A 15,453-nucleotide genomic window follows, 5' to 3' on the forward strand; every position below is an offset into this window, starting at 1 on the left:
GTAGCATGCACCACTCCTGGGATGAATAAGTATGGGTCACACAAAGAAAAGGAATCATGACCAGGAACTAAGGCTTCAAAGCACCCAAGGCTGAATATGCAAGAGTGAAAAGTGGAAGTTGAACTGAGTACTAAACCATTATCTAAGAACAGCTCAACGAAGTGTTTTTCAAGGGCGAAGAAATTCACAGCAACAATGCTGACCCAGAAACAAAACTGAGAGCGAAATCAGGGTCACAGCTCCTAACCATCTCACCATGCTTCCTCATTAAAAAACAAGCATCTTATTGTTAAGGGCTTTTTACATCTCCAAGCTAACAGAACAGAATTGCTGACTATGAATTTAACCTCATTAATGTCAGTGGCAAAATGCAGCTGATGTTACAGAAGTCAGGATTTAAGTTTACTTTTCAAAATCACTTTCTCAGGTACTATGTGTCGGAATCAGCTCAGCATAGTCATGCATGAATCAAAACAACAGAAACATTGGAATACTAATGTATTAAATGTCACAAATGAAAACGCAGCTGAGCATTCATTTTCAGAGGCAAATAGTGTATCAGCACTAAAATACATTTCTGAGTCTATTCTTTTTTAGTTGAATGTCAACTAAGAATTTTTATATGGGAAGAATTCTTCAAGAGCATTTATTTTCATTTCCAGCTCTTTTCCAAGCACAAAGGAGATGACTGTACACATCTTAATAAGTTGATCAAGCCAAAAGTATGAGATCTTCAGCAGAACACTGAAGAAAAGCCTCTGGTAGCAAGTGTGCTTTCTTGATGGCTATAAGCTGATCTGAAATACATTTAATGTGTTTTCCATCGTGGAATTTACTATGGAAATTTTCAAAAATGAATTATTGCTTTTAAGAACTGTATAGGTTAGTTAATTTATCGCTAATGAACCTGTTTTATACTTAGAAAGCGTTCATAAGAACAGCTATTCATGCTGTAGAACAAAACACATATCTGGCAACATGAATGCCTGTCCATTTATGTTCTTTCTTTGTGAGCATCACTGTGCAGTCAGTGCTAGGGTATTCAAAAGATACTATCACAAAGCCACAACAGAAAAAAAAAAAAGAAAAAAAAATGAGATGCACCATTTCAAGTGAGGCTCTCTGCGTTTTCCTTCACTCCATTTTTCCCCTTGTTTTTGTCCAGAGATCCCAGCAGTGACACACCATCATAATATTTAGCCTTTGTAAAACAAAAATGCTTCCTGGGGATTTGTGCACTTTTGCTATCTGTGCAATCCAAATGCAAAGAACTCTCAAAAATACTTGTGGGATGCAGAGAAATACTTCCTTCATTAAGATTCTGCTTGCAATGTTCAGTCCTTATTTCAGACAAGCAATGACCCATTCCCACTTTCTTGTTCACATCACAGTTTTAGCCGAAGGGTTTATGTATATAAAATTAAAAGTGAGCTTTTAAGCAATTTTCTTCTTTAAGATAGCCAGACTATGCAAACTGCTTGATTGTGCATGAGGTAGTCAGGAAATCAAACTTGTTTGTATTTGTTTCGCATCTGTATTCCTCCAGGACTTGCTTAGCTCAACCTCACATCAGGTTTCCCAGAAGTGCCATGAGTACCCCCACAAAGTCATTCTCACGAGAATTCCTAGAAGTGAGTTCCTTGTTGGCCTCCATCAGTAAACATTCATTTGTATGCTCCGTCCAAACACTTCAAGTACTTTCCCCGGACTTTGGATGAGCCACTGGAAAGTCTTTATTACTCCAAAATGGACTGCCAGCAGAAGAACACCTATGAAGAGCACCGTGGTACAGGAGAAAGAAATGTCAGCCAGGTTTTGGGATGTTTCTTATGTTTTGTTTCTTTGCTGTTGTTTATTGAGTTTTTCTTCTTTTTCTTTTTTCTTTTTTTTTCCCTCTAGAATAAAATTGTTTCTCTCAAGTTCAGAGGTCGTCTTGAGACATGATTCACAGTTCCATGACTGTAGGGTGGACACATCCCAGAGCTGGTATCCGTCCTGCAGATCTGGAGCAGGAACTTTGTAATTAAAATGCATGGCCTGAGCTTCTATTTACTGTTTAAACACTTCAAATCAACAGATAATGAAATACCAGCACCTCTGTTAAGACTAATATCAGTAAAGAACACAAGGAATATGAAGATTGTCTATCAGACATTGGGTATATTTTTTGTGGAGGAATAGGAAAATAATTTAAAATATATGCTGTAAATATGCTATTCCTTCACTAAAACTCTGTTTGGATAACAGATGGCAATCTTTCTTATGCAGATATGGGCGTCTGGTTAAGCTTGTCCTGGTGACACAGTTAATGCCAGAAACAGACACATGAAGGACCACTGCACGATGTCATTATTTTAAATACAGTTCAGAGAAACATTTTTAATTGCTTCTCAAAATTTCTACCAATCTTTTTTATTTTCTGCCAGACACACGCATTTCTTTATTGCACATCAAGCTGAAGGAGATATTTTTGATACTTCAACTCTCTGCAATTACATGGGAACATAAAGAATCAATGGCTTTGATTAAATGTTTTCTCAGTTCAACCCAGAATTATTCCCTTCCAGTCTAAAAGACACGTGGCTGTAATCAGAGTCACTCTGAATAATGCCATTCATTTGTACTCCATTTCATAGAATCATAGAATGGCCTGGGTTGAAAAGGACCTCAAAGATCATCTAGTTTCAACCCCCCCAAATAGATGATTTCACTAATATTTATTCAGGCCATCTATGAAGCTGTTGTATCACCTCCATTTGTGGACACTAATATTCATCACAGCTTCCAGTGCAGAGTAAACACTCAGTGATCAGGAAGCCAGCCTGCATATACCATTCCACCTCCATTGCAGGTGTTTTCCATGATCTTCAGAAATGTCACTGCAGCTTTCCCAATGAATTTGAAAGGCTTTGCTCCAGTATTGGTGAAAGCTATTCTAAGATAGGGCTCTGTTAAGATAACAGGGGTAAGAAGGATCATCTCCAGTCCATTATCTTATCTTTTAGCAAGTGATTCTTCTGTTCCACTGAAAAGTAGTAGTTCTTGTTTTATTTACCTTTGTATCCCTGACAATGGAAAGCTAAACTACAGCTTATGCTGTTACCAAAGCTGAGGTAGCTATTCTGAGCAGATAGCCATCTCCTGCATGGTCACAACAGCATGAAGCTCAGCAAATACCAAACACCTCTACTGAACCAAGCTATTTCCTAACACTGGACTGAGTGCTGCCACAGCTGCTCATTTCACATGAAGAATTGTGTGGCTTTAGCAACTTGCTGCAGTCCGGGTAGTTCCTGAGGTAAAGATTCTCTCTGGCTGAAACAACCATCCATCAGAAACACCAAACAGGAAAAAAAAAAAAAAAAGAAAAACCTGAGGCTGGTGAGCCTCTCTTTCATTTTTTTCACCAAATGCATCACAGACTGAATTTTGTTAAAAGTCGTATTCATACCTCAAACAGTGGAAACCTCTCCTGCTTTCATCCACCAACCTCAAGATACCACAACCCAAATAGTGATTTTAAGACTTCTCCCATTCTAGTTGATTTTTGACACCTGGCATTTCCAAATGATGGAATAAATATCACTACCAAACAGAACACACAGGCATCAGTCTCAACTGGCCTTTCAAAAAAAGGTGAATAACCACATATAAATTTTCAGTAGTTTTATTGAAAAATGCCTCTTTCATTTCAGAAATAAATAATATAAGGCAGTGAAATTCACAATTTGCAGTTAAAATATAAAAGCAGCAATTCTATATCCATAGTCTTGCAAACAATTTCCAACTGCTTTTGATAACTATGAAACACTGTATTCTGAAAAACAAATTCCATACTAAATATACAACATAAACATGCAATTCCATCTCTGCAGGATTGACTGCAATTTGGCATAAATGTTGCTGTGTCTACAAACAAGGAGATTTCAGGCATTATTAAACTGTATCCATTGATACAAAGATTTCAGCTACTTAATGTTTGTGGTGTTTAAAGGAGATGTATAAGAGCAGTATATGCTCTGCAAAGTGTAACTAGGAATAGAAGAAAATGACAGTGATATTGGAAGGATAGAGAAGTTTGGGCTTTCTTATTCAGCTAGATAATGCAGACTTGTGACCTGACTGAACTGCAAACATGCATTTGAAAAAGAAAAAAAATGTAGAGCTAAAGCAGACAGTCCTCAAAAAACTTGCAGCAGCTCTGTGGTTATTTTTGTTTTGGTTTGGTTTTTGTTTGTTTGTTTTCTTTTTTTCTTTTTTTTTCTTTTTTTTTTTTTTCTTTTTTTTTTTTACATTATTTTAAGAAAAAGGCAGCCCTGGGATAATTGAATGCAGATATTAACCAATATGCAGCCCCTGTAAGCAATAATATTTTACAAGCATGCCCAGAGCATAACAAAGTTGCTAGTTACACATATTGCTATCCCCACACAAGCGAGATACAGAACAAGGGTGCGTCTGCTATGAGAAGACCAGAAAGCTATAGTATTGCCAAACAAAAGATGCACTCTCCCTGTGTGTATCTGCAAATGCAAGTATAGCAAAACCAAATACCACCAACCAAACCCCCCAGAAAAACACAAAGCAAGACACAGATCTTTTATGGCTTTGTTTTTGCTTTTCTTGACAGCGATCTTTTCCAGCGCATGTGCTCAGGGTACTCTGGTGAATGCATTTCAACTCCATAGTCCTCATACTCGTCCTCTCTCCTTTCTGACTCCATAGGGACTATGAAGGGTTCACCTTCAGGCTGATAGGGTCCGCTTTCAGGCACGTATGGTTCTGGTTGAAAATAGTTGTCCGATTGAACATTATAGTTATCGCATGTCTTTGAATCCACAAATACCATGACAGTTAGTTTGTCTACACAATGTTAGTCCAATCTTATTTCCATATAATAAATATATAAATTAACAGTTCATGGGGGCACTTTTCAGTTTTGTTCATGAATAACTTTGGCAGCAAAATATTAAAAACTTAAAAATTAATTTTGAAAGGCTTTGTATTTATAGTACACAAAACATTGCAGTGTCTTAAATTATGCAAGGGACCGATTATTGTTAAAAAAAAAAACAAAACACCACACAACAAACAAACAAAGCAAAGCAAATAAAATTATTATTTTACAGCTAATTCAGGAAACCCAAGCACTGGACTTTATTTTATACCATGTAATTAATAGAACACATGGAGTATGTAAAATGGACAGGTGGGCTCAGCATGTACTAATTTTCTCTGAGAATGGGAAAATAAATGTACACGTAACTATCACCAGCGGCAATATACAGTACATGTCATTCTCTTGTGCTGTTCCTCGAAACAAAGCGAGTTACAGCTGGTGCTTCAGGAACACCAAAAACTACAGCAAAACAGAAGAAAAAATAATTATAAATCTTTTGTACTTATAACTGCAGCTACAGAATCCAGCAAGATTACATATAAAAAAAATGCACATGCCCCGATTCTGACTTGTTGGTAACAAGCAACAGACAGATAGATTTCTTACGTTGTCAAGGATGTTATTCTGGCATACAGCAAGCAGCAGCAGGCTTTTATGCAAAAGCATCACATAGAGCTGTTAACCGATTTTAGTGGGTACGGTCCCATACAAATCATTTACAAGCCACAATTAGTTTACTATTTACATAAGTCATTTCTCATTTACTGGGTTAAGTCTGTCTCTTCAAAAGGCATTACCTTTGCTGGTTAGTAGTTTTATAAGCCTCCTTCACCACTGAGACTTTAGATGGTCTGGGTCTTTTTTTAAAAAAAGAAAGACTGTCTACTTTGTATTACTGAAATGCAACAGGCTTAATGAATTGACATCACTGTCCTTTATCTCATTCACAAGTTGTGTTAGTAAAAGGAATCTCCCCATTCTATGAGGCCAACATGGTTCAAAAACCATATCCGTGGTGAAATATCCATACGGACTCATTTTCTAATAAGCACGTGCGCAAACATCTCAGAAACAGGATTTTCATGTATTCAAACTGTAAGCAGCACTGGCGACTTAGAAAATGTGTTAGCCGAAACCTGAAACAGGTCAAAGATGATGTTAGTCTTTTAAAAAGTCCATCTGATGTGCAAAAAACATACTTTCATCCAACTAAATACATAACAGTTAATTTATAGGCATATATTTATATATGTATACATATCTGCTTACTAGAGAGAAGAACACTGCTGAATCATAGGCACAATTTTCTTCCTTTTTCATTTAAATAAGAGTTTTGTGAGATATTCACAACCATCTGGCTCTTTGGCCAGCAGCACTTAGTCTGCAAGTGTGTACATATATATATATATATATATTATATATTTTTTTTCATGCACAATATACTAACAGCAAACCATATTCAATAGTAGTATCACATACACTAATCACATACACTAATGAGATGTTGCAATGCATACTTATTAATTTGTTAACGATAATGTGGTCCTGCAGGATCCCCACATTAAAACATATTGGAATCTTTCCAGTCAGAATTGGTGACCCTGTATTTGGTTCCAGAAGCAGCCTACTGTTTTAAGATTCATCACAGAGTAGAAGGCTGGTATGACCCAGGGCTAGTCAGAGACTCCATGGTGTTTAACTCAGCAGAAATTGTAGGACAGTAGTGTTTTTCAGTTGCACTGTATCACCAAATGGATTTCCTTTGTGGAAAATTTTGATTTCAGGTATAAATTTGGTATAAATAATCCTGACATTGCTCAAAAAGAGACACACGGAAATTGCCAGCCACAGCATTCTTTTTATTTTTCAAGAGAAACATGGAGAATTCAACCTTGTTCTGAAGAAGATTGGAAGGGGTGGGGAGAGGGGGAAAAAGAAGAAGAGAAAATGGTCACTTAAATCCTATGTGCAACATTTTCAACTACTAACCTTCTATGCTAATGAGAAAAAAAAAAAAACAACTTTGTTTCTACTTCCTATTTAAAGTGAATCACACATAACATCAACTAAATCTGCACCCAAGCACACATGGCTGCTCATACGCCTGCACATTACAGTGAGGCAGGCCTGCTCATTGCAGCTTTTTCCTCTATTCAATACGTCCAGGCCAGCAGGACTGTCTCATGTAAAGCAACTCAATATGAACAGCCACATCTGTGAAGGCTATTTGTGACAAAGAGCAATTTGGTCATTCATAACCTACCTGGGAATCCTTGGCCATTGTAAGGAATGCTAGCACATTGGGATGAATCACAATATCCTGGTGGCCCAGGAGGACCTCGAATACCCGCATTTCCAGGACGACCTGGAGGCCCGGGTGGTCCTCGTGATCCTGTGGAGCCTGGTGGACCTGTTCTGGATTCTCCCTGTGGACCTAATTTTAGAATTGAAAGGTTGGGGGGGTTATTTCTTTTAAGAGTCAGCTTGATAAAAACAACTAACATTACTGCTGTCTAGACTACACAGTCTTTGGTGAGAAAACATTTGCATTTTATAGCTATATGAGGGTCAACAGAAAGAAAAACAAAACTAGAAATATGACTCATCATTAGTTGCTTCCCTGTGTGTGGCTTACATAAGGATTTTTTTCATGGAAACTGATTCAGTAGGTTCCAGCCAAGTAAGAAACATCAATGAATTCTCTGGTTTATTTCCCCTCTGTGTAAGATAGGAAGATCTCAAGGGAAGCTACTAGATTAGACAAACACACTGGATTTCAATTAAAATACGGGAGTACATTAATTCCGCTACCCTGCAGCCCTAGGATAGATGAGGTAATGTTTTTTTTGGAACAGGTCTTACTATAGTTAGCAGAAAAGCAAAGCTTCGAGTAACCGTGGCTACAATTTGCCGCAAGCACCTTATGAGTCTTGTAACAAAAAAAAAACATATTTAGCCTAGTGAACTAAAAGCAGAAACAAATGATGCAGGTAATTTCAGCTAAGGCATCAGTGAACAGAACTCATAACAGAAAGAGCAAAAGCAACTTGGAAATCCTCAAACTCTAACATCTAGTAATTCTGTATATGGGCTTATTTTGTAGTTCTTAGACAACTTGCAGTTCTGTAATTACAAATTAAAGTAAAAAAATGGATCCAGACACTCTGAATTTGTACAGTGTATTTTCATGAAATTTCACACTTTCACACAAACAAGCACGCCAGAAGATTAATCTGCAAAGGAAAGACAAATATCTACTAGCCATATCCAAAAGTCTCTAAAATTGCCCATTTCTGCAGAGGCTCCCAGTAAATTCTAATAAAAACCAAAAACAAAGCACAAAGTAAAGCACATTCTTTCACCATATAGAGTCTGGTTCCCTATGAAGAAATGTTGCCTTTTCTCCTACTTTTCTGTAATCTGATTTTAATTAAAATGAAAAATATTTACCAGGTGGTCCTGGCAAACCTCGTGGTCCCTGAGATCCGGTCCCTCTTTCGCCTTTCTCTCCAGGCATTCCTACAGATTTTTTTTAAAAAGCAATAAAAACCAAGGAAAGGAAACAACATCAATAAATATTTCTTCACGCTCACTCACTAATATTAATATTTAGTTCCAATTATTTAATAGAATAGAGCTGGTCAAACCTTATTTTGTACAGATGTCCCAGTGTGTACTCAGGGAAATACTTAATTTCGATATAAATACACTAACCTAAAACCAAAGTAGGATGTAGAGTAATTTAGTATAAACAAACTTCTTCAAAACATAGAACAGCCTTTGAGACACTTAAAATGTCACAGAACCTTATTATTTTAAAATGCTAACAGAAGGTGTTTTCAGGCTTGCACAGTTCTGATATAAAGTATGCTTTACACTTTCTTAGAAACAGTTATGAAGAAACAACATTCAGAAAAGAGTAGAATTCAGAAATTCAATATTTCTTGCTTTAATCCAGGCCGTCTTTTAAAGACGAGAGTAAAATTTATGCTAGAAAGCATATCACTAAGACTATACTACAGTTGAGTAGCTGGAATAAGCAAAGGCAACACTGCAATATGGCACAGAAACTTTATGTCACTGCAGTGATCCAAGATAGCCACAAATTAGATATAGGCATATGCTCAAATTCTATTTAGAATTGTGTCCCTCCCTCAGGGTAGTCCAAAGGGCCAACGACATAGAACTAATTCTTTCAACTCCTTTTTGTTCTTTGTAGTGACTCACTTTCTCTCTTAATCAGATGACTATTCTGCAAAGAGTTGTGCTACTTCAAACAGCCTTTCAAGATGTAGCTGCTTAATGCCAGAAATGTTCTGAGAACATTCTCTTTCGTGGGATATCCTGTTCATGCTTGATACAGCAGCCAAAAAATTACACCAACTTGTGTTTTATGAAACATGAGCAAGGGAAAGACAGAAGACAGCACTGGTGTAATTAACCTTGTCCTCCAGGACGTCAACATTTCTCAAGCAATCCAACTGACCTAACTGGCTTAAGTGTGGGCTTCATAGTCTGACATGGCAAAGGGATCAGACTTCTCTTCTGGCAGCCACTCCACTACATCCATTGTGAAATATACAGACGCCTTGGACATTACCTCTTTCACCAGGTGGTCCTTGGACCCCAGGAGGTCCTGGGAATCCTGGTCTTCCTCCAGGTCCAGGCTCTCCTCTTGTCCCAGCAGCTCCTGGAGGACCAGGTGGTCCTGGTGGCCCTGGCTGGTTACGATTTGAATAATAATCGTTCGGGATTTGATTCAACATTTGATTGAATCGACTCATTTGGCCTTAAAAATGAAAGAGAATACTTCAGTAAATCATGTGAAATGCATGAAAGTCTTTTCTCAGAGTAGGAAGGAATCTCTTCATTAAATCCTCTCCTTATGACCATTCCAAAAGGTGAATTGGCCCTGATTAATTAGGAAAACTTTAGATGAATGTCTGATAAGAAGGCTTGAAATAAATGGAGGAGGGAAAAAAGGAGGGTAAGTGGAACTCTGGAAGCTGACAACATTAACAAAAACTGATTCTAAAGCAATTAAAGTCACAAAATAAGCAGTTGTTTACAATCTGCTTTCTCCTCAGAGCTGTAGTCAGACATTGTTTCTACTCTGAAGAACAGAAAGGACTTGTCCCAGTTCAAATAGGGAAGAGGATCACATTTCTGTGCAGTCCTAAAGCTCTGAAGTTTTCACAGACATGGGATAAATTACTTGTGTAGATCAAGCAGGACACTGTGATGTTCATGAATTTAATTTTCAAAGAAAATTGTCTTTGAACAAGACCAACAGCATTGTGTAGCTATGCAGAAAGGAGCCCATTATGTGAGGGGCCACATCTATTCCTCCCTGATTTGTGCCATGCGCCAATCCCAGCATAACCCTTAACCACGCTTTCATGGGATGCAGAGCTGCACTCTGTAACTACTCCCTGTGTGGCAGTAGAGGCCTGGAATTCCATTTGGTGTCCTTATTGAAAGAAATATCATTTTTACTTGCATAGAACAGCTGACGTTGGGCACAGTATTTGCCCAAAGCTTATCTGTCATTTCCCACTAGTAAAGTACCTGCTTTTCTCACAGATTCCCTCCTCCTGAAGATAAGACCTGATTAATGTGAAAACGTATACTTAATAACATTTTTCCACCAAATCACTGGCACTGGATAACCATCATATTACTCAAGCTTGTTTTGGTGTGCAGCCAGTATCCCTTACCTTCAATGTGAATCACTGTTTTCTCTTTTAACAAGGAATCTAGTAGATTAGCATGAGAAACAAAGCAAGCAACACTTTTTACCATTTATCAGTTGTTCACAAACTTGTCTTGCAACTGCTCGCATCATGTTCTGAGAAGCAATGTCACCCTAAACAGTCAAAATCAAAACAAGGGTTCTGTTACAAAGTATCTGTGCTTTTACAGAGATAGTGCTTCATTAAAATGATCTAACAGAAAATGAGTTTAAAGTAGACTTACTCTGTCACCTTTTTCTCCCTTCATTCCAGGTGTACCCTAAAGCAAAAATATTACAGCTGTTATTTCATACTACAAAATAGATGGCAGCATACTTGCACAGGAACATAAACAAAGGTGGTCCAAAGTAGAAATATTACTTAGTACAGGGGAAAAAAAAAAAAAACAAAAACATTTTAAGAATACTAAGTCCTGTACTTCAGAGCTATTATCTAGAAGAACTACACCAAGACAGACAAAGACATCTATCAGATGTACTAAGTACTCAAACATCTGCTAGGTAAAGCTTTCTCACCTAGAAATTAGGTAAGACAGACGTTTATGTATGATGTATAGATGCTAATTGTGCCATGGATCTTCTATTTTCAAGTGGTTTTCAAATCATTAAATTAAACCAAATTATGTCCATTGATACTTGGGAACTTTTCACTAAATAACATAGGTTTTTGGTCCAGGAAAGGGATTCATCACATCAATGCATCTCAAGCCACATTCTGTCAAGTAAAAGCTTAATCACTCCTGGGGTGAAGCAGCCCTGGGACATGCAGTTCCAGAAAACCTTCTGACTCTCAAGAAGACAGACCTGGTCCTCCTTGAACTTTGTATTTCAGAGGTGCTAAAGGAGGAGCCAAGAAAGATGGGACAAGCGGTCATCTTCTGTGCATGATCAAACACACAGACGGAGAAGAAAAAGATCGGAAGAAAAAATTCAAATGAGGGCCAAAGAAGCTGATATCTTCTGACAGAGGAACACACTGGAAGTTTTAAAGCTGAATTTCTAGCCACACATTTCTGTATATGTTGAATATCCTTGTATGATTTATATGTGACTGTTTATTTTAAGTCTTAAGCCAACTCAGAATTAAAGCAGAAAAGATAGGAAGAATAGTATACGTCTAGGAAGGGGTAGCTGTCTCCTTGAACCCACACTAAAGAAACTAGCTGTGTTAAGAGTGCTATGCACAGATAATACGGAAGACAGAGATGACTTTAAGTGCTTATTCTATTTATTGTGACAGCTTCCCCACCATCTTGCAAGTGTTTCTAGTCTTAGAATAAGTAGAGCTGCTTTATAGTTGTCAGCATTTGCAAAGTACTAATTGTTGCCTAAAGCTATTTCTGTTTGCCTTTGAATATTGTTTTAGTTTCTTTCATTTTCAAAAGTATTGTATACAACCAAAAATGAAACCAACCAGGAGGATTGATTCTAATTTATATATATGTGTGTGTGTCTGTTGCTGGAAAAACATCATACCATCTTACCATAAAGATGTTTTTAAGTGTTAACTAGACATATGCACACACAATTTACTCTGCAAACACAGTTGTGCAAGCACCTCCTGCACAGTGCCTCAGATTTTATTCTTATGGTTGCACTCCACTGCTAGTGAAGAAAAGCATCAAGAGAGAAAGCCATATTTTCTTAGAAAATTTAATTGCGATGCTTGGTATGATATGATAGAATTGTAAAGATTTTCAAAATAAACAGTGGTGATCTTAGAAGAATTTTTATGGCTTATTTTGGCCTATTTTATGTGATATTGGCCACAGTAAAAATTGTAGATACCCATTTAAAATAAGAGAACATCACATTCACAGTCAACTTTGCTTTAGTCATTGGGTCACAGAATCACAGAATCACCCGGGTTGGAAGGGACCCCAAGGATCATGTAGTTCCAACCCCCCTGCCTAGCAGGGCCACCAAACATACACATTCAGATCAGGTTGCCCAGGACCCCGTCCAACCTGGCCTTAAACACGTCCAAGGACGGGGCATCCACAACCTCCCTGGGCAGCCCGTTCCAGGGCCTAACCACTCTCCTAGTAAAGAACTTCCCCCTAACATCTAACCTAAATCTTCCCTCCTTCAACTTGGATCCATTTCCCCTAGTCCTGCTGTTGTCAGCCCTTTTGAAGAGTTTACTCCCCTCCTGGGTGTAGGTTCCCTTCAGGTATTGATAGGCTGCAATGAGGTCACCCCGCAGCCTTCTCTTCTCCAGGCTGAACAAGCCCAACTCCCTCAGCCTGTCCTCATAGGGGAGGTGCTCCAGCCCCCTGATCATCTTAGTCGCCCTCCTCTGGACCCTTTCCAAAATCCAGAGGAGTCACTCTGAGATATTTTAAAATCTGCAAAGTGTTTTAAAACTCCTCTTTCAGTTTTGACATCAGAAATACAAAGGAAATATATTATTAAAAAAAATAATAATAAAACCAACCCTGTATTTACCACAAGTTCTGCTTAGGGAGCTGTCATACATATGGCCCTTCCAATGCTCTTCACTATTCACAGAGGTAAATGCCATGTGTGTGGCAAATTACAGAGTTACACAAATAAAACTTCACCCTAAACAATGTTTCCTGAAGTGGCCAGTGTGAGTTTTACAGGTGATATCAGTGCAAGCAGAGTTAAGCCACAGCTTTCTAAACATCTGTCCTAAATTCATCTGCCATATGTTCAAAGCACACCACTTGTTAGTTCAGAAAAAAGGTACTACTGTGAGTTCAAATAAGTTTTTACTTGTAGATTAAATTAAAATTTGAGCATAAAGTATATTTCCAGTGCTCTCCACATAGGTACACAGACACCTAAGTATTGCTGTTTTTTACATCTTAATATTTCTTTAAGGAGTCTGTTTACCGCTATTAGCAAAGCAAAGGCTGTGTGGGCTGCAGCTGTTTTTCATAACATTCTTACAGTACCCACAAATAAATTTCAACACAAGACAACAAAGCATTCCACTGCAGTCATGGAGGATACAGTTCAAATACAGTGGCATTGTTTCATAAATTTCCATCAAGGTTTTGGACCAAAAAATCCCATGAGCTATGTCAAGGTGTGAACACAGTATGTTGTCCGAACTTCTCTGCAGCAGAGATACATGCACTTTCCCTCTAACATGCCATGGAAGACATGAAGCATTAATGAGTTAAGCAGTTGTTATATAATTTATTTGCATCATACTCGTTCATGCAAAATTAACTGTATAGACTCAGAGAAATATCTAGAATGGTCAGACTATGAAAGCATCACTTTGCTAAAGATGACAGTTACTAAAAGACAGTTTGCTAAAGAGACAGTTACTAATATGCATCCCATACGCCAATAAAATTGAGGCGTATTCTCTCACTTTTGTCTTTTTCATTTTATTTCATTTCATCTTTCATCACTGATTCATTCTTTATTATTTCATTTCATCCTAATAGGCTAGATATTATGAAAAAAATTCTTTTCTGTGAGGGTGGTGAGACACTGGAACAGGTTATCCAGAGAGGTTGTGAATGTCCCCTCACTGAAAGCATTCAAGACCAAGTTGGATGGAGCATGGAGCAACCTGATTTGGAGGGAGGCGTCCCTGCCTATAGCAGGGGGCTGGAAATAGATGATCTTAAAGGTCTTTCCCAACCCAAACCATTCTGTGATTCTATTATTCATTTATATTATTTTTCTGTGAAGACAACAGGAAAAAAAGGTCTATCCTTCAACAAAGCCATATGATGAAACAGACCACAGATCTGTAAGTGCCATAACCAAAATAAACTTCAACAATTAAAACCACTAGGAAAATGTTACACTGTTATCTGTCATTCTCTAATGAAAATCCGTGCTAAATGTTGATGTCCTGAACCTCTAAAAGATCTGTACTTGGATTCTCAGTTCAACAGACATTAATGTCTTGGTTCTAATTACCATGTCTCTGAAATATCTATAGATTAAAATTACAGGTTTTTTACTGCATAAATCATTAACAAATAATCTGGTGCTCTTCTCCTGCTTACAATTTAGCAGTTTTTGCAATTTCATGAAAGTCTATTTACTTGATTTTTTTCTGCTGAGTACACATTTCTAATTCCTACTCATTTTATTGTCATTCCTCTCATGGCTTTGATAGAACAACTTTGTTGTTGTTTTGACCAGAAACTACTCAACCACTGTATCTTCACTCACTAGGTAAGTGCAATCTTTAGAAATCAGATTATTAGACTCCAATTTCTAGTTCATTGTCATGGCAATATTTTAATTCCTTAAAATGCCCTCTTCAAATGAGAAAATAAAATAAAATAAAATAAAATAAAATAAAATAAAATAAAATAAAATAAAATAAAATAAAATAAAATAAAATAAGCAACAAGCTTAAAATGTTTAAGGTTATATTCTATTTCTGAAACTATTTTTTCCAACTAGTCAAGAGTTCTTCAGACTGCCTTCAGCCAAAAGCCATGATGGTAAGACAAGATGTTGCTCCAGTAACAAAGGCAAAACTTGCTCCAATGCACTGCAAACAAATGTCCTCCAGTTAGAAAAATGCTGAGGCTATTCATTTACTGTAAGCAATATACAGTCAACTTTACAATTCACTGAAATCCACTGAGCCTCATTATTCAATTTGTGACCTTGCAAAGAGACTTATGGTTGGAAACACGTAGGCTATTCCTACCTAATCTTAAAACGTAAAAATTAGAAGCTGACTGCCTATGTTAGCAACAAAGTTCATTTTTCACTTGGGTATATTGGAGACATGATTTCAAAAAGATAATTACAACTGCAATTATTGAGTTGCTATTTGCATCTTCCTCCCACT

At 37.4% G+C, this 15,453-nt stretch overlaps 2 protein-coding genes across 8 annotated transcripts in view; one reads left to right on the forward strand and one right to left on the reverse strand.

Moving 5' to 3' along the window:
* MYO6 (myosin VI) overlaps positions 1-15,453 on the forward strand; it is a 770,453-nt gene that overhangs the window by 311,588 nt on the left and 443,412 nt on the right. The window lies entirely within an intron of this gene.
* COL12A1 (collagen type XII alpha 1 chain) overlaps positions 3,652-15,453 on the reverse strand; it is a 101,116-nt gene continuing 89,314 nt past the window's right edge. For 6 of the 7 annotated variants that reach the window (XM_048935640.1, XM_048935646.1, XM_048935639.1 and 3 more), the window contains 6 exons: positions 10,877-10,912; positions 10,700-10,766; positions 9,501-9,689; positions 8,351-8,419; positions 7,164-7,334; positions 3,652-6,036 (listed from right to left, as the gene is read on the reverse strand). In XM_048935640.1, coding sequence (XP_048791597.1) covers positions 6,026-6,036; positions 7,164-7,334; positions 8,351-8,419; positions 9,501-9,689; positions 10,700-10,766; positions 10,877-10,912 — 543 coding nt within the window. In that variant the 3' untranslated portion in view covers positions 3,652-6,025. The other variant, XM_048935644.1, reaches the window with a different exon arrangement.

Source organism: Lagopus muta, chromosome 2 (genome assembly GCF_023343835.1).
Source record: "Lagopus muta isolate bLagMut1 chromosome 2, bLagMut1 primary, whole genome shotgun sequence".
NCBI classification, from domain to species: Eukaryota; Metazoa; Chordata; class Aves; order Galliformes; family Phasianidae; genus Lagopus; species Lagopus muta.